General features: G+C 38.1%; 1 protein-coding gene across 1 annotated transcript; it reads left to right on the forward strand.

Moving 5' to 3' along the window:
- The first annotated feature begins 1,459 nt into the window (after positions 1–1,459).
- LOC125253941 (dynein heavy chain) lies at positions 1,460–20,321 on the forward strand. Its single transcript, XM_048168200.1, has 4 exons — positions 1,460–1,540; positions 18,582–18,952; positions 19,057–19,160; positions 19,242–20,321. Exons 1-4 carry the CDS (start codon positions 1,460–1,462, stop codon positions 19,418–19,420), a joined length of 735 nt encoding a protein of 244 aa, XP_048024157.1. The 3' UTR covers positions 19,421–20,321.
- The last annotated feature ends 764 nt before the right edge of the window (positions 20,322–21,085 follow it).

A 21,085-nucleotide genomic window follows, 5' to 3' on the forward strand; every position in this document is an offset into this window, starting at 1 on the left:
GCTCTGACTGGACGCGTTTGAGCGCGATCAGTCATAAGTATCAATTTACATTATGTCTTACGTATAATCGGCCTTACAATCGTTAAGCCGCGCACACACTTAGTGGATTCATTATGTCGGACTCACCTCATAATCTGCAGTTGTTACTCCTGTCTCCTGACAAAAACATTGCATGCGGCGCATGAAAGTTACTAGAGCGCGCAGCCGCGCGTCTCTCACGAGGAACGTCATGGCAGTGATTGACAAGCCAGAGGGCCAATCCGCGCACGTCTCTCACAATGGCAGTGATTGACAAGCCAGAGGTGATCGCGTAAACGATTGGCTGATGTTTTTAAGGCCCTACCTCGTGCACAGATGATGTATATTAATAATATTCCTTTCAGTGCACCTAATAAATAGTCTTTTATCACTTAGTAAAGACAGTTTCAAGTAATATTGCAAAAATGTATAAAACAAAACATCCTCTTTACCACCTTTAAACCAAAGTAACATAACTTGAAGTTGTTGTTACTATACCTTAAAAACAGTGTAACCATACCTTAAACAAAAGCGCTGCTTTGCTCCTAGACACTACACACTATTTCATACATAAGACACTCAGTTCAAAAATGAAATCTCAGGGTACCATTGGGAAAACACATCTATTCAAAATACAACACACATTGGTTAACTGAAAAGACGTTGACACACACCTGAAAACACTTACTTACAAAACTGAACACCAATCAGCCAGCTACAAAAAGGCCTCAGTTAAGCTATTTTGAGAACTTTGCAAGCATGGAGGCAGGCAGAGCTAGAGGCAGACGAAGAGGAAGACAGAGAGAGAGAGAGAGAGAGGAGGACGTGGTCGAAGAGACCACGCAAGGACCATTATTTCGGATGACATAAGAGCAACTTTGGTGGACCATGTCATAAACCATGGGGGAAGCTGGGCAGAGAGTCCATCCTAATCTAAGCCGTTTCACAGTTTCATCCATATTAAGGACATTCCGACTGGAAAACAGGTATGTCTTCAACTCTCTACTCTACTTAGACTGTATCTAGAGTATTTACAGTACTGTACCATATCACGTTACTGTATCACATGTATTGTATTCCAGGGTGGCTAATGCTCCTTTTCCAACAAAAATGAAACATACCGTGATAACGTGTTGAGATGTTTCAGTACTGTGTATGGTAAATACAGTAATGTTCAGTATACACAGTACTGTAAAAAAGAAGCAAACGAGAACAATTTGTGGTTGCATTATTCTACAGAATGGCTAGAAGACCTACTGGGGGTGGATGCCAACGCCTGTTCACTCAACATCAGGAACTTGCCATAGTGAACCTAGTCAGAGCAAACAATGCAATCCGTCTCCACCAGCTACAGCAACAAATACTTGCAGATAGGCAAGTATTCAACAACATAAATCGAGTAAGCATTACAACTATCAGATGCATCTTGGTAAAGCACAACATGACCATGAAGCAATTGTACAGGGTCCCATTTGAGAGGAACGGTGTCGGGGTCAAAGAACTTCGACATGAATATGTACAGGTAAGTGTTTCAGTCCTTTACATTTACAATAAAGAATGGATGCAGTCCAGTAACAGATAAACATGTACCACTGGATTAGTACCACATAGATACATTCAGAAAGCTACACGGGTACCTGTGTGGTGGGGTGGGTCGGTTCTGTATATGTAGTAGTGTAAGTGTGTGCTTTGAGTAAAGCCATCCACAATATGTATTTTTTGTTACAGAGAATCTTGAACATGGATGGAGCTGCCCAGCCGCATGAATGTATTTACATTGACGAGGCTGGATTGAACCTTAGCAAAAACAGACGACGGGGACGTAATATAATTGGCCAAAGGGCAATTTTGCATGTCCCGGGGAAATATCACATTGTGTGCTGCCATAAGTCTTCGAGGCCTACTGCACCATCATGCCAAACTGGGTCCCTATAATGCGCAACACATCACATTTCTAGATGCACTTCATGATGCAGTTGGACAGGATGGACCAGAGCAGCCCAGGTTTGTTGTTGTCTGGGATAATGTTAGTTTCCATCGGGCTGCTCTGGTCCAGAACTGGTTCACCATCCACCAATCACTTTGAAGTTCTGTACTTGCCCCCTTACTCGCCATTTCTAAATCCTATAGAGGAAATTTTTTCCGCTTGGAGATGGCGCGTATATGACCGCCAACCACATGCCCGTATGCCTCTTCTGCAGGCAATGGAACAGGCCTGCGGAGACATCTATCCAGGGATGGATTCGACACACAAGGGGATATTTTCCCCGATGCTTAGCGAGAGAAGACATTGCTTGTGATGTTGATGAGATCCTGTGGCCAGACCCCAACAGACAGCAGGATCCATAAGCCCACTTGGGCACAATTGTGTTTTTCTGTGTTTACAGTAGTGTATTGTTTGTTTTATTTTTGAAATCAGTATTTCATTTTTTGGTTGTTGTGAAAACATGCCCTCTGTGGAACTGAATAATTACATGATTCTGCTGGCTAAAGACAGTTTGTTATCAGTTACAGTTTGCATATCTTGATTATACTCAAATATAAAGACAGGTGCTGTCTGGAACGGTAGTGAATATATTTTCAAAACTTTACCATTTCCACAGCCAGCTGTATATTTCAATGACACCACTAAGAAAGGTGGTGCACACCAAACAAGCAGACAAAGACCACTGTAAACCTTTAGGTTTCCACTTCCAAACGAACTCTGGTGGGTTCGACTGAAATATGAAATGCAACATGGACCAAGGACATCTAAACTGGATGTGATGTCACAAGATGCGACCCTAAAAATGACAGAAGGCTCAAACATACCTGGTTCTTCTAATCATAGGAGTTTGTAAAAACTACACCAACTAACTATTCTCATCTGGTAAAAATACTATCATATGTACACACAAACGTACAACGAGCGCTTTTAGCCCAGCACACATTGTTTCGGATGTTCTGCAAGTTCCAAACATACGTCATAAAAGCTGTGTTTTTTTGTATCTTTAGGTTTGGTCTTAAAAATGACATTAGCTATGTTTCCATCACCCTGTTTAAATGCATTTTGAAGTATTGCATCAGAAATGAGTGATGGAAATGGCTTTGACTTGAAATTTTTGACTTGTGAAAAAGAGTTAATGCGAATAATTGGAGATGGAAACGCATTTGCTGAATAAATTCTGACGTAGCGAACATTAAACCTGTATGACTAAAGGCCCCTTCACACCAAGAATGATAACTATAAAGATAACAATAAAGATATAGTTCTAAAAATCATTCTAAATGAAGAATAGCACTGTCCACACCACAGCTATAATGATATAGAGAAACGATATCGTTGGGATCACTTTCAGAACAATTTTTTTCCAGCTGTTGAATGATAAAACACTGACAGCCAATCCGAATCCGTTCTAATTTAAGGGCTCGCGCATTTAAAATGGCAGACAACCCTGCGCTGATATTGCAGAGGTCCAGAAAAATCCACCACTGTTTGACAAGTCAAACACCCTTTTTAAGGATACTTTAAAAATGGATATATGGAAAACAATCGGTCATATCCTCAGAATAAATAGTGAGAAGTATTAACAATGAGATCATTATGCCAGGCTAGCAAACAGTGTAACATAAAATGACCTCAGATCCAGTGCTAGTTTCAACAACATTGTCTTGAACCTTGAAGTTGCAGTGAAAAAGACTAGGCAAAGACTGTTTTTATTCCACTTTACTAATACATCAGTTAAAATCACCGTTAGATTAGATCGATTACACTAGCTATTCACTCAAAACATAGCATACTGAGGACATCTGCTGGTTAAAGCCATCTAAATGCAACATGTGCACACTTTGAAATGTGCGTGAGCTTAGAATAAACAGACCAGTATCGTTCATTGGTGTGAACGCAAATATAGTTATTGTTACAGTTATCTTTATAATTATCGTTCTTGGTGTGAACAAGCCTTAATCGTCTGTTTCCGCTGATGGTGTTTTATTTGTTGTTGGTTACACTGTCATCCACTCGAACAACTTGATGGAAAAGCACCTAATTCGCATGATTGTTTGTTTTTCTTTTTTTGTGAACTTTAAAAAGATTTACTTCACATTTTGATTTTTGATCTGGACCAAAAGAACTAAGAGAACCAAACTACAAGTGTGAACACTCCCTAAGTTTACTTGATAAGTGCCTCAAACTACACTAGAAAAAAAAAGATCTTTCAAAGATTTGATGCCACTAACCTACCCGACAAATACTGGCAGATCCAACGATTACTTCCTCCTCAAAGCTACAGAAAACCATCCAATCAGATTTAACCCTCTACCGCACGCATTTTGATAAATCTATAAAAAAAAAAATATTTGACTCTTTTTCTTTTCTTAGAATGGCTTAACTTAAAGTGCTGTAAAAAGTTTTTGGGAAAAAAAATATTATTTTAAGGTACTTTATGATATGTTGCCATATGGCAACAATGTACAATAGTGGAAATAACTTAGAATAAGTGTAAGTGTAGTTGATATTTTTCCTCAGAAATGTTGTTTGTATTGAATCAATTGGTGCTATTATAAGCTTTAGCAGTAATTATAAACAATACCTTATACTTATTTTCCAACATCTTGTGCTTTTCCATTCTCTTTTGCTGAATAATGCTTTATATTCTTTGAATTTCATTATGTTTTTCGTGAATATTATTTAAATTGCAAATGTAGACAGTTAAAAACAAATCTAATACTGTTCATCATGTATCATAAAACATTGACATAAAACCAAAAACATTGCAGTTCATGAAAATTCAACATTACGCAATCTTATGAGAGGAAGGTTATGAACATGAACCCCCCATAATCCTTGAAACTTCACCTTTTTTCTGTACGAAACTTCAAAAAACATTTTTTTTCAGAGGTGAGACACATGTACACATCACATTTGGTGCACTTCACCCTAACAATACACTTACAGCCACTTTCACCTGCCTTTTTGAGACACCATGGTAGGCCAGTGGTAGGTCTGGGCCAGTAGTACTGGCTGTGATGGCAGATCTCTGATATGATTTAATCCATAATAAAAATACCATGGCAGTCCTTAACATACAACTAATCAACATTATATCACTAGCATTAATGTTGTTATTGTTACAGCTTAACAGACTGCAGCTAACTTTTGCTAGCTATCTAATCTATTATAATAATGTCATTCCATTATTGCACAGTGTTGCCATAAGGCAACACAGACATTTTCTCGATTTACCAAAAACTAATTTCATAAAAACCTTTTTGAGTGGTGAATATGTCATCATACCTTACCTGAGATGATGTTAACATTTTTTTTGTGAATGTGACATGGGCGGGTCCTTGTTTGTTACTGACGTTTTAATTTGCTTTCAGCAACTACCGTCAAGAGACGGAAGTCTGTCAGATATCGCGTCACAGAAAAAAAATGCATGTGATGTGACTTAACCAAAGCACATCATTGGCTAAACTAAGGTCTTCTCTTACCAACAAAAAAAACTAGAATGTTCTCTTAAAGAGACGGTGGCAAGGAAATGAACACAAAGAGTATGTTGCCATATGGCAACACTATGCGGTAGAGGGTTAAACTAGACATTTCAGCCAGCTCTTGCCATTTTTATGTGCTATATTCATCAGGTGGTTAGCAAACGGACAGTGCGTGTGAATGTAATTACAAAATAATCAAAAATGACAGTGCTGAAAAGATGCTGCCTAACTGAACAGGTTGCCCAACTCTTTGATGTGATGTCAACATGTGCTTAATTGGAGACTCTCATTATCTCTTGTAGAACAGCAACCGGTTGGCTGTTTAAACCGGAGGATACTCCCACTGGCTAATGCAGAGCAGAACTCACTTTTAATGGCTGAGAAAACACTGAAAAGGCAAATGAAGCTGAGAGGTCTCACTCTGCCACAGCTGATGATCAAAAGCTTTATTTAACTCTGCTAAACGCCCGTCTGACTGTCCATTCTCCATATTCACACTAACACACTCATATACGCACACATAATAACAACCCAGGTGAGCTCCATTTCCATGTAAGCACCAGGCAGTTTAGCTCCAGTCCACTGCCTGAAATAGCTTCAGCCTCCCTGGAGACCTGAGTCACCCAAGCCTAACATCTGTGAGAGGAGTGACTGTTAGTGAATCCGCTGAGCTCTTCGCTGTATACTGAACGTTTACCAGAGAGGTCTGAGATGAACCAGTGTCTGGATCAGTAATTTCATATGAGACACTTTGAATTTTCAAAGTAATCTAAATGCAGTCAACAATATTAAACGAGTCAAACCAGAGCGTGTGCATCCCACCTGTACATCCTGCCATTTTAATGGCTGACAAATTGCACACCGCCAGTCATCATGCCAGTGACACTACTGCCTGGTCTGAGTTTATTAGAACCATGCAAATATTGTGCAATCCTCTGGAGAAAACAAAAATAATACAAGAAATATCACGTAATGCTCTGGAGACAACGAGACAGACAACTGTATAAATAAACAGTCTCTTCTTATTATTTTAATGCATCTTTGGAGCTTCAGCTGGTGGGTTTTTGTTACTCAAACAGTCCACCCAAGACTTTTCTTGCATTTATATCTGCACTATTACATAACAGAGGACTGTTTGTTTTCTTTTGGACTATGTGTAATTTTGTTTGTATAAGGCTTATGAATAAAACTCTAAAACTAGTTTTATAGACAAATATAAATTCTGCTAATTTTTGTGCATTTAAAAAAAAATAAAATAAAATGATTAATGTGATTAAAATGATTAAATTACAAATTTAATTTAATTTAATTTAATTTAATTTAGCATCATTCAAGCATCATTTACATTAGAATATACTTTACATATACTTTGTATCAAGTTTTTAGAAATAGAAATACAAAAAAGAAGACTATGAAAGATTCTGGCTGACAACATTTTCTAAATAGCCTAAATAATTCTTGGCTATGAATAAATCTCTAAAACTAGATTTAGAGACAAATATAAATTCTTCTAATTATTTAATTATAATTAACATGATTAAATTACAATTAAAATATTTTATTATATTTTATTTTTTTTATTTTATTTTACTTTAGAGTTGGACCATGTATGAAATGTCTAAATGATGTATGTTTAGGTCAGTCGGTGCCATTTTATATTTCTATTTCTATTATTAATTAAGCTCATACATATTAAAGATTCACACATCATTTACATTAGAATATACTTTACATATACTTTGTATGAAGTTTTTAGAAATAGAAATACAAAATAAATAAATAAATAAACAAGACTATGAAGATTCTGGCTGACAAAATGTTCTAAATAGGCTAAATTATTCTTGGTTATTAAAGATTCACTCATCTACTTTGTTCAAATACATCAGCTAGTTAATGTGTTCTGTGGGATTTTTCCACACAAATCATCAGGGATTATTTCTGAGCCAAACTGCCTTTCATCATCTACTGTTTTTAGACTGATATATAGATTTACAGATGAGGAATTAGTCGAAGAACCGTGTCCTTTAAAGCAGCTTTTGGTGCTATTTTTGAGTGTCAGAGTCAAGATATGTTTTAAAGAGGAATAAGTTTTTTTTCAACTGCTAACACACATTTTCAAAACTTTGCCTCTTTTTTTTTTCAAAACTTTACACACAAATCCAAGAACTGCACACACAAAATACAAAATGCATGCCTCACATCTCTTGCGAAATGAAGCACTGCATTCAACATTTGTCTTACGTTTCAAACACCTTTGCCATAATATTGTATTTTTGGATATATCAAAATACAAGCCTAACAACCTAAAGCTCTTCTTTCATGTGCTCCTATGTACATTTCTGTACAAGATTGAAAGTAATTGGTTGAGAGATGTTAAAAAATTCACAGTAAACACAAAAGCAAGATTGAAACCAAACTAGTAATTTTTTTACTGTAAGCATTTGTGGTTGTGAACACAGTATTACACAGTACGAAAGAAAATAAATACATCAACCATGTGTAGTTGGACAGAAACAACGGTTGTGTTTGAAAAAGGAAATCAAGATACTTCCTGTTAGATTTTGGTGTGTTACATAGAGAATTGTGTGTTGTGTTTTGCAAAAAGTGTTTTATGAAACCGAAAACTGAGTCGAAGGCCGAGAATTGGCTTTGCGGATCTGGTGTTTTAGTGTCCGGTTTCAGAAATTGTGTGACAAGTAAGGATTTTGTGTGTAAGCAGTTGAAAAAAAACTGTAATTACTGGACGAAATGTTCCCTGCATTTATTAGGTCTCTCAGAACTTAATGGTTTCTGGCAGATTCTGACTGAGGAAGGCTCAAGTGCACTTATGACCTCACATCTACAGTACTTAAATGCATATACTATGTCTGCTTGTTTACCTCTCTCTCTCAGTCATCACAGAGCTTTTGGTCATGCAGAGAAAATTAGAAGAGATTGCGCAGTTGTGATCATGAAAGGAAACTTCATTTCAGCCCAAAGCCAAAGCCAGTTTAATTGGCTGTGCTGGAGTGTGTGAGTGTATTTACATTTGATGATGGATGGATGGACAAAGAGAGGGAAAAGAGGAGACAGAAAGGAAGAAGAAGGACCATATAAGGTACAAATGGGAGAGTTTAAAGGAAAATGGCTTTGACATCATGCATAGCTATATTTAAAAATCTATATTTCCTACATTTTTAGTGGCACAATGCAAAATCGAAGCATTTTAGCAAAGTTTCGGAGCATGGTTTCCTTCTTTTTTTCTTTTAACTCTTGCTTTCTGTCTTATCAGTATGTCGATAAGAGGAGGGAGGATGTGACCTTAAGGAAAATCAAAACCCAGCCTTCACCTGCACACACACACACACACACACACACACACACACACACACACACACACACACACACACACACATATATATATAGAGCCCCTGAGATGCAAACAAGATTAGCATATGCTGACAGCTGTAGCTTCTTGATTGATGGCCAGTCTGACAGACCAGTAAATTCTGCTGTCGGATGACAATCTTCAAACCTGTGCTGAATATACCCCAATGATTGATATCTATAGAGATATATCTGTGTGTACATATGAGAGAGAGAGAGATTTATGTGTCTGTGCGTAAAGTGTATCGTTCTGACAGCTCAATCCATCATGCGGACAAACATCCATCTATTACACTATAATAAGACATAAATAAACACATTATAACTGCACTATTGAGGTGTCTGTAAACATAATATGATAATGTATGCTGGTAACATGGATAAATGGCTCTTAGGGGCATCTGTAGATGTCTTAGCGAGTTAGGCTGTTTTCACACTTGGTCTGTACTTGGATCGAGATCAATTCCATCCCTCTCCGTCTGCTGTTTCTCTTTTTATATTGTACTTTTGGTCATTACATTTATGAATATCAGTTCAGTTCTGCGATTGAGCTCATAACTGTGAACTTTATTGGACTGTACCCTAGACTACTTTTTTACAAGCATTCAATTTGTTTGTGAAACACTTTTTGGCACTCAGCTACACATCAGCAAAATTCAGCAAAGTTTATACAACACCAAACAAATGAAACAAACTGTAATGGACTTGAGTCCACACCAATATGAAAGCAGCCCTGAACAGTCACATTTTCTGGTGGTTAATATTATTATTGTGGCTAAATGTTTATTATTTATATATTTTTTATAAATAAATGGACTCCACTAGACCCCTGAAGGTGTGCTGTGGTATCTGGCACCAAGATTTTAGCAGCAGATCCTTTAAATCCTGTAAGTTGCGAGGTGGAGCCTCCATGAATCTGACTTGTTTGTTCAGCACATCCCACAGATGCTTGATTGGATTGAGATCTGGGGAATTTGGAGGCCAAGTCAACACTTCAAACTCGTTGTTGTGCTCCTCAAACCATTCCTGAACCATTTTTGCTTTGTGGCAGGACACATTATCCTGCTGAAAGAGGCCACAGCCACCAGGGAACACCGTTTCCATGAAAGGATGTACATGGTCTGCAACAATGCTTAGGTAGGTGGTACGTGTCAAAGTAACATCCACATGGATGGCAGGACCCAAGGTTTCCCAGCAGAACATTGTAAAAAGCATCACACTGCCTCCGCCGGCTTGCCTTCTTCCCATAGTGTATCCTGGTGCCATGTGTTCCCCAGGCCATCCGGCCATCCACTTGATGTAAAAGAAAACGTGATTCATCAGACCACCTTCTTCCATTGCTCCATGGTCCAGTTCTGATGCTCACGTCTCCACTGTTGGCTCTTTCGGCGGTGGACAGGGGTCAGCATTGGCACCCTGACTGGTCTGCAGCTATGCAGCTCCATACACAACAATCTGTGATTCTCTGTGTATTCTGACACCTTTCCATCAGAACCAGCATTAACCTTTTAAGCAGTTTGAGCTACAGTAGGGCCAGCCTTCGCTCCCCACGTGCATCAGTGAGCCTTTGCCGCACATGACCACTGCAGACTGGGAACACCCCAAAAGAGCTGCAGTTTTGGAGATGCTCTGGCCCAGTCGTCTAGACATCACAATTTGGCCCTCGTCAAACTCGCTCAAATCCTTACACTTTCCTTACGTTCATTTTTTTATTGTAAATTATTTAAAAAAATGAAACTTTCATTTATACTAGATTCCCTATATGTAAAGTAAAACATTTCAAAAGTTTTTTTTTTTAATTTGTTGATTAGAGCGTACAGCTAATGAAAGTCCAAAATCCAGTATCTCAAAATATTAGAATATTTACATTTGAGTTTCATTAAATGACCATACCTACAGTATAAATTCCAGGTATCTCTTGTTCTTTGAAACCACACTAATGAGGAAGACTGCTGACTTTGCAATGGTCCAGGAGACAATCATTGACACCCTCCACAAAGAGAGTAAGTCACAGAAGGTCATTACTGAATGGGGTGGCTGTTTACAGAGTGATGTATCAAAGCATATTAAATGCAAAGTTTACTAGAAAGAAAAAATTGGGTAGGCAAAGGTGCACAAGCAACAGGGATGACCACAAGCTTGAGAATACACCGATTCAAACACTTGGGAGAGCTTCACAATGAGTCGAATGAAGCCGGAGTCAGCGCATCAAGAGTCACCACACTCAGACATCTTCAGGAAAAGGACTACCAAGCCACTTCTGAAACAGAAACAACGTCAGAAGCATCTTACCTTGGCTAAGGAGAAAAAGAACTGGACAGTGAACAGTGGTCGAAAGTCCTCTTTTCAGATAAAAGTACATTTTGCATTTCATGTTGAAATCAAGGTCCCAGAGTCTGAAGGAAGACTGGAGAGGCACAGAATCCAAGCTGCTTGAAGTCTAGTGTGAAGTTTCTGAAGTCAGTAATGATTTGGGGGGCCGTGACGTCTGCTGGTGTTGGTCCATTGTGTTTTATCAAGTGCAAAGTCAATGCAGCCATCTTCCAGGAGATTTTGGAGCACTTTATGCTTCCATCTGCTGACAAGCTTTATGGAGATGCTGATTTCCTTTTCCAGCAGGACATTAGCACCTGCCCACAGTGCAAAAACCACTTCCAAGTGGTTTGCTGACCATTATATTACTGTGTTTTATTGGCCAGCCAACATGCCTGACCCCTGAATCTATGGGATATTTTCAAGAGAAAGATGAGAAACAGTCGATCCAACAATATACAGATGATCTGAAGGCTCAATAGTGCCTCAGCAGTGCCACAGGCTGATCACTTCCATGCCACACTTCACTGATGCTGTAATTTGTGCTAGGAGCAAGTCATTTGCTGTAATATGTGCTGCCGACCAAGTATTGAGTGCACAAATGAACATACTTTAAAGAACTTGAACTTTTCTGTTTTGAAAATCCATTTTTTGATTGATCTTAGGAAATATTCTAATATTTTGAGATACTGAATTTTGGACTTTCATGAGCTGTGCGCTCTAATCATCAAAATTAAAAAAAAAAAAAAAAACTTTTGAAATGTTCTACTTTACATGTAGGGAATCTAGAATATATGAAAGTTTCATTTTTAAAAATAATTTACAATAATTATTTTTAAATAACTTTTTCACGATATTCTAATTATATGACCAGCACCTGTATATATATATATATATATATATATATATATATATATATATATATATATATATATATATATATATATATATATATATGCAAAGCTGAATTTTCAGCATCATTACTCCAGTCTTCAGTGTCACATGATCCTTCAGAATTCATTCTAATATGTTGATTTGCTGCTCAAGAAATATTTCTGAATATTATCAATGTTGAGAACAGCTGTGCTGCTTCATATTTTATTCTAAACCGTTTGTGCGTTGTACACTACTCTTCTAAAGTTTTGGGTCAGTAAGATTTTTTAAAAGAAATTAATATTTTTATTCAGCAAAGATGTATTAAATTGATAAAATAAAGTAAGAGTTAAAATGTCTGTTTGAAATAAATGCTGTTCTTTTGAACTTTTCTGTTCATCAAAGAATCCTGAAAAAATGTATAACGGTTTCCACATAAATATGAAGCAGCACAACTGTTTTCAACATGTGACACTGAAGACTGGAGTAATGATGCTAAAAATTAAGCTTTGACTTCACAGGAAGAAATTACATTTTAAAATATATCACAATAGAAAACAGTTATTTAAAAGTTTCACAATATTACTGTTTTTACTGTATTTTTGATCAAATAAATGCAGTGTTAGTGAGCAGAAGAGAGCTTTTGCTTTTGAAAGGTACTGTATATAGGTTGGCTGTTTTGCAACATTATTGAGGATGCTATTTTTTATTTTTTATTTCAATAAAGGAAAAAAAAAAATCATGATACAGTTATTCACTGAGTAGGATTGTGGGCAAAAATAGAGGAAGGTGTAACATCCGTAGAGTCTGGGCTATTTTGGGATGACTGAGTCACAGTCGGCGTACAAACTACAAGGTGACAACGTGTTTCGTGATTCAGAAGTGTCGGGTACATTGTGTGTGTGTGTGGATATGAATACTTTCAGGATTGAAAATGCGTGTGTGTACTATGGTTGGCTGGCAGGAGTAAGCTTGTTTTATTTAGGAGCAAGCTGATTCTTAACGTGCAGCCCCTAGATGTGTGTGTGTGTGTGTGTGTGTGTGTGTGTGTATGTGTGAGAGTCTATAAATATTAGCAGCCCTTGCACAGAGATGCTGTAGGGTTTGCAGTTCTGTCTTTGATGTGCAGCTCTTCTCTGATGCATGTGTATCCAAATGCGTAAAGCACGTGTCTGATATTTAATGAGAACACTCTGATAGAGGCATGATGGATAGTCTGAAAGTGTGTAACAGATGGAGACACCTAGTGAGAGAATAAGGGGTAAAAATTAACATGTAAAATCCTATCTCTTGATTTATACATAAACTTGCTGTTGAGAGATTCAATGTTTGAATGATTCAAGGAGATTTTTCATATGAACCACAAAACCCTGAAATATCAATATGCACTCACACTAATTACAACTAGGGGTGACCCTGAATAGTCGACGATTCGAATCTTCGATAGGAGGAGCCTGATTCGACTACCAATCTCACAGTCGAATCGTCGCAGAGGTGTTATGAGAAGAGATATGGGTGCTCAATATCTGATTGATTTTACATAGACATGCTGGTTCTTTCCCAATAGGTTAATATACAGCCTATTATGTTAATACCATAAATAAAAATGTGAAAAGAAAGAAGCTTTTAATATTTTTAATGTGCGTGAATAAATCCAACCCTGTGACCGATTTAAGTTTCACTTCCATCATCTGTGACCGGCAGAGGAGCATCTTTGCGGCAGGGATTAAATCTTTACCAATGTCTTGGATAAAGTGTACAATTGGATGCACTTTGAAATGGTAAAAGATGATCCAAAAAAATGTATGATGCAAGTTGTGCCAACAGCTCATGTCCTAGAACTCAACAACGACAAACACTGCGGCGTGCTTCTGCCGGCCAACGAGCTGACTATAGCGCGCTATTTAAAAAGACTCAAACGGACACAGGCAGATCGCGTGAAATACTGGATTTTTCTCTCTCAATCAGGTAGGGTAGCTACAAATGATTTCAAACTATTTTAGATGGATGTAATTTGATTTTTGAATGTTTAGCTAAAAGATTGCCACTCCAGTTCAGCGTTTATTGTCTCTGCAGTTAAAAAGACAAAGTTGACAATTCTGACTATAGCCTACTTTCGTTATTTTAATAATTTCTTTAATTTTAATTTATTTATTGATCACTCTGGGTTATCTAATTTAATTATTTGTGGCTTGTGTTTTGAATATATGTTCCCCTGCACTTCAGGCATTTTGCAGTTTGACTTGATCATATTTCTGTTCTAATTCAATTCTGTAAATTAATGTTTGATAAAAAAAAAATATATATTTTTTTTTATTAAATGAATTAAATTTTTTGGTGCATCAATGTTGCGCTATAGAGTTAAAGCTTGCTTGCACAGACAGTTTAGCCGATGTAATTTGCCGACATATGAAACATATATGATTCGACTATCAGTCGAATATAGGCAATCTGATTCGAATCGGATTCGACTATGTAAATCCGTAGTCGAGGACACCCCTAATTACAACCAAGAAGTCCATGTGAGATTTAAAACGTGATGCGCACACACACGCACAAACACGCACACGCGCACACGCACACGCACACGCGCACACACACACACACACACACCTCAGTTCAGATAAAGCTCAGCTGTGTTGCTCTCTGACTGCACACTTTCATTATACATGATCTTTTTAGCAAGATGCAGAAGTCAAATATGCACTTCACCATTCCCTGCATGCTAAACAGCTTGTTTATTAACCGGAGAACAAGGTTACAGTTGAGGTTGTGTCTGTATGTTTATGCATGAATATGTCAGAATACTGTGAGTGTTGTTCTGTCAAAACTTACAAAATATTAAACCACATTCTGTAACAAATTCAAAGAAATGAAAGAGTAGACCTAAGTCAGGACCACAAGTGCAAATGAGAATGCTTCTGCTTGTTTGAGCATCTCTATCAGTCGGACACAGCATCGCTGGATCAACCAATGGCATTAGTTTGGGGGCGGGGCTATTTGCATGTCCAACCAACAGCAGAAAGGGGGAGCATTTGAGAAACCCATTTAAAAACAATCATTACTCTTGCAGTTTTGTTTGTTGATGCAGAAATGATTAATTACAAAAGACACTTCAGTTTTACTATGAAAAATGAAGATGAATGAGTTTTATAAGGGAATAATATTTAGGACATAAAAAAATAAAGATCAATTTTGTGATAAAACTGTAATAAAGCTTTAATTTTAATATTTATTCATTAAATATTGGGCTTTTGTATACCACATTGATGTACTAACTTCAATTAATTATGGCTGGGCAAAATAAACACTTAAACATATATATTTTTTTAACATATGACGTATTAATAATAATAAATTATATTTGTTAGCCTTTTGACATGGTTTAAAAGTGTGATTGCATTCAGTCAAGACTCATAATAATTAAGTAAATCCTATATAATCCTATCAATCATTATAATCCTATATATATATATATATATATATATATATATATATATATATATATATATATATATATATATATATATATATATATATATATAAAATTGTAAAATAGGGGAAAAATAATGTTTTTTGAACATTCAAGCATGAAAACAAAATCAAAACCTTGAAAAGGGGCATAATAAGATCTCTGTAAACATTTAAGAGTTTTTAATGATTTGAAAGTTTAAAAAGTGAATTTGAGATATCTGAGTACTTTTGAGTACACACCCTGTTTTTATTTAAGCTTACGACATCTTTTAACACCACATCAGTATGATTCCATGAGCCACCATCATCACTGTTTCTCAACATACTGCTGAATATGAGGCAGCTCTTTTTTAATGAGAAAATAAAGCCTCGTTAAAGGCAACACAGGTTTGATTCTGCTGCTAATGAGAGTGAGAACGACCGCTAATTTCTGCATGAGGCTTTTCTACACATGATGGAGATGGTGTCAGGGGAGATTGATTTTTTCTCTCTCATACACATAAACAAAAGGGACTGACGTCTACAGCACAACATAACTACTGACGTTCACTGAGCCGAGATGTTTATAATAGCTGAGGTAAAAGACAAAAAAAAAAAAAAAAAACACAGGAAGACTCAAATGCCATACCAATAAAATAGCATTTTAGATGCTGAGGAATATTTAGCGACATTAACTTAGCGAAAGCAGCCTTAAATGTCGTCTAAACAAGGCAGGAAGTTGAGGGACCTGAAACAGCAGGATGCAGAAAAATAAATCCACAGCAGATGATGGCTGGAAGATAACACATTTTCTAACAGCTCTCTATTCCAAGGAAGCTCTTTTTTTAACAGGAAGTTAACAGCCAACCCAGAAAGCAAACAAAAGTATCCACATTCAAGAGAAAGATGTGCAAACCCAGATAATAAATTGTGATTCGCAGTGTCGTCTACTCCCTACATAGTACTGCCTACTCCATACATAGTGTCACCTACTCCATAGGGTCGCATACTCCATACATAGTGTCGCCTACTCCATACATAGGGTCGCATACTCCATACATAGTGTCACCTACTCCAAAGGGTCACATACTCCATACATAGCATTGTCTACTCCATACATAATGTCATCTCCTCCCTACATATTGTCGCCTACTCCACACATAGGGTCGCCTACTCCATAGGGTCACATACTCCATACATAGGGTCGCATACTCCATAGTGTTGTCTACTCCATACATAGTGTCGTCTGCTCCATACATAGTGTCACCTACTCCATACATAGTGTCGCCTACTCCATACATAGTGTGGCCTACTCCCTACATAGTGTTGTCTACTCCATACATAGTGTGGCCTACTCCATACATAGGGTCATCTACTCCATTCATAGGGTCGTGTACTCCATACATAATGTCATCTACTCCCTACATAGTGTCGCCTACTCATAGTGTCGTCTACTCCATACATAGTGTCGCCTACCCCATATATAGTGTCGCCTACTCCATAGTGTCATCTACTCCCTATATAGTGTTGCCTACTCCATACATAGTGTTGCCTACCCCATACAGTTTCATCTACTCCCTAACATAGTGTTGCCTACTCCATACATAGTGTTGCCTACCCCATACAGTTTCATCTACTCCCTACATAGTGTCACTTACTCCCTACATAGTCTCGCCTACTCCCTACATAGTGTTATCTGCTCCATACACAGTGTAGTCTACTCCACACATAGCATCGCCTACTCCAGACAGTGTCGTCTACTCCAGACAGTGTCGTCTACTCCCTACATAGTGTCACCGACTCCATTCATAGTGTCGTGTACTCTATACATAGTGCCGTCTACTCCATACATAGTGTCGTCTACTCCACACATAGTGTCGCCTACTCCAGACAGTGTCGTCCACTCCCTACATAGTGCCGTCTACTCCATACATAGTGTCGTCTACTCCACACACAGCGTTGTCTACTCCACACATAGTGTCGCCTACTCCAGACGGTGTCGTCTACTCCCTACATAGTGTCACCTACTCCATACATAGTGTCACCGACTCCATTCATAGTGTCGTCTACTCTATACATAGTGCCGTCTACTCCATACATAGTGTCGTCTACTCCACACATAGTGTCGCCTATTCCAGACAGTGTTGTCTACTCCCTACATAGTGTCACCTACTCCATACGTAGTGTCACCGACTCCATTAATAGTGTCGTCTACTCCATACATAGTGTCGTCTACTCCACACATAGTGTCGCCTACTCCAGACAGTGTCGTCTACTCCCTACATAGTGTCACCTACCCCATACATAGTGTGGCCTACTCCATACATAGGGTCGTCTACTCCATTCATAGGGTTGTGTACTTCATACATAATGTCATCTACTCCCTACGTAGTGTCGCCTACTCCACACATAGTGTCGTCTACCTCATACATAGTCGCCTACTGATAGTGTCGTCTACTCCATACATAGTGTCGCCTACTCCCAACATAGTGTTACCTACCCCATATATAGTGTCGCCTACTCCATAGTGTCATCTACTCCCTATATAGTGTTGCCTACTCCATACATAGTGTTGCCTACCCCATACAGTTTCATCTACTCCCTAACATAGTGTTGCCTACTCCATACATAGTGTTGCCTACCCCATACAGTTTCATCTACTCCCTACATAGTGTCGTCTACTCCCTACACAGTCTCGCCTACTCCATACATAGTGTTATCTGCTCCCTACACAGTGTAGTCTACTCCACACATAGTGTCGCCTACTCCAGACAGTGTCGTCTACTCCCTACATAGTGTCACCGACTCCATACATAGTGTCACCGACTCCATTCATAGTGTCGTCTACTCTATACATAATGCCGTCTACTCCATACATAGTGTCGTCTACTCCACACAGTGTCGTCTACTCCACACATAGTGTCGCCTACTCCAGACAGTGTCGTCCACTCCCTACATAGTGTCACCTACTCCATACATAGTGTCACTGACTCCATTCATAGTGTCGTCTACTCCATACATAGTGTCACTGACTCCATTCATAGTGTCGTCTACTCCATACATAGTGTCGTCTACTCCACACATAGTGTCGCCTACTCCAGACAGTGTCGTCTACTCCATACATAGTGTCACCTACTCCATACATAGTGTCACCGACTCCATTCATAGTGTCGTCTACTCTATACATAGTGCCGTCTACTCTATACATAGTGCCGTCTACTCTATACATAGTGCCGTCTACTCCATACATAGTGTCACCGACTCCATTCATAGTGTCGTCTACTCTATACATACTGCCGTCTACTCCATACATAGTGTCGTCTACTCCATACATAGTGTTGTCTACTTCACACATAGTGTCGCCTATTCCAGACAGTGTTGTCTACTCCCTACATAGTGTCACCTACTCCATACATAGTGTCACCGACTCCATTAATAGTGTCGTCTACTCCATACAGTGTCGTCTACTCCACACATAGTGTCGCCTACTCCCCACATAGTGTCGCCTACTCCACACATAGTGTCGCCTATTCCAGACAGCGTTGTCTACTCCCTACATAGTGTCACCAACTCCATTAATAGTGTCGTCTACTCCATACATAGTGTCGACTACTCCACACATAGTGTCGTCTACTCCACACATAGTGTCGCCTACTACAGACAGTGTAGTCTACTCCCTACATAGTGTCACCTACCCCATACATAGTGTCGCCTATTCCAGACAGTGTCGTCTACTCTATACATAGTGCCGTCTACTCCATACATAGTGTCACCGACTCCATTCATAGTGTCGCCTACTCCAGACAGTGTCGTCTACTCCCTACATAGTGTTACCTACCCCATACATAGTGTCGCCTACTCCATTCATAGTGTCGTCTACTCTATACATAGTGCCGTCTACTCCATACAGTGTCGCCTTATGTAATTTTATTTCTTGAGTAAATGTATCTTGATTAAAAAAACTTTAGATATTTGTATTGGCAAAACAAGACAAAAATACTGAGTAAGAAAAATGCACAATTAGTCATTTTGACAATTTGATTTTATAAAATGACCAGTTATTTCATCTTTTCCCACCTTCTCTGAGAAGGACCCTTGTGATGCTCCCTTAGAATTTGACTTAGTAGAGTTTTGGAACAGAGCCAATGTGTCCACATTTCTATGAAGGAAAATAAATGCCATCCGACCACATTTCCATGATCACACGTAGAGGAGATACACACATTTTCATCTTTCTAACACACACAGAGCAGCTGACAGAAGGAATCAAGTTTTTACTTTCAGAAATCTGACTAATCACCATGCAAATGAAACCTCACAGTCTGTGAATTAGACACACTGTGCAATTACAGGCAATTATTACTGAAGCAGTCACAAGCGTTTGATTAACATCAGAACAGAGAGAGTGTGAGACGACCAACTGATGCGGTGGACGCTGACATTTCAGTTTGAAGAAGAGGGAAAAACATCGTAGAGAGAGAAATGGAAGGAGGAAGGGATGGAAAACAGGACAGCTTTCATTTGGCAGTACAAGTGGCTTCACATCAGAAATACAGCAATCACTCATGAGGATGAGAAGAGTGAGAAAAGGAGACTGGGAGACGAGGGACTGGGAAGGGGAAAAGACATCTGATCCCAAGGGGAGATTGGGAAAAATCAGGTAGTCTTTACTCCCATCTGCTGATGTCTTCTGTCCTATTTCTTCTCTTTTTTATTCCTCTCTCTCTCCTTCCTTCTTTCTTCTAACTCACATATTATATGTTTATCTTAAACATATTTAACCAGCGGCCAAATTGAAATTTTCAGAGGGCTGTCTGAAGTTTCCATTTAATTACTGCAACCTAAAAAAAATAAAGTAAATTGTATTAGACACATTAGTAAAATCAAATTGAGGTCAAACAGAGTTTCTTAGGGGTTTGCAGAAAAAAGTACATTATATCAATACATTCAGTTGAACTTTACGAATGATAATAAGGGCTTTATAGCACACAATTCTGACTTATATCACGCAATTCTGACTTTATATCACGCAATTCTGACTTTATATCACACAATTCTGACTTTATAACACGCAATTCTGACATTATATCACACAATTCTGACTTTATATCACGCAATTCTGACTCTATATCACGCAATTCTGACTTTATATCACGCAATTCTGACTCTATATCACGCAATTCTGACTTTATATCACGCAGTTCTGACTTTATATCACGCAATTCTGACTTTATATCACGCGATTCTGACTTTCTAACACGCAATTCTGACGTTATATCACCCAATTCTGACTTTACATCACGCAATTCTGACTCTACATCACGCAATTCTGACTTTATATCACACAATTCTGACTTTATAACTCACAATTCTGACTTTATATCACACAATTCTGACTTTATAACTCACAATTCTGACTTTATAACTCACAATTCTGACTTTATATCACACAATTCTGACTTTGTATCACACAATTCTGACTTTATAACTCACAATTCTGACTTTATATCACAATTATATGACGCAATTCTGACTTTATAACTCGCAATTCTGACTTTATATGAAACAGATCTAACTTTATAACTTGCAA

The sequence above is a fragment of the Megalobrama amblycephala genome, linkage group LG19, assembly GCF_018812025.1.
Source record: "Megalobrama amblycephala isolate DHTTF-2021 linkage group LG19, ASM1881202v1, whole genome shotgun sequence".
Taxonomy (NCBI): Eukaryota; Metazoa; Chordata; class Actinopteri; order Cypriniformes; family Xenocyprididae; genus Megalobrama; species Megalobrama amblycephala.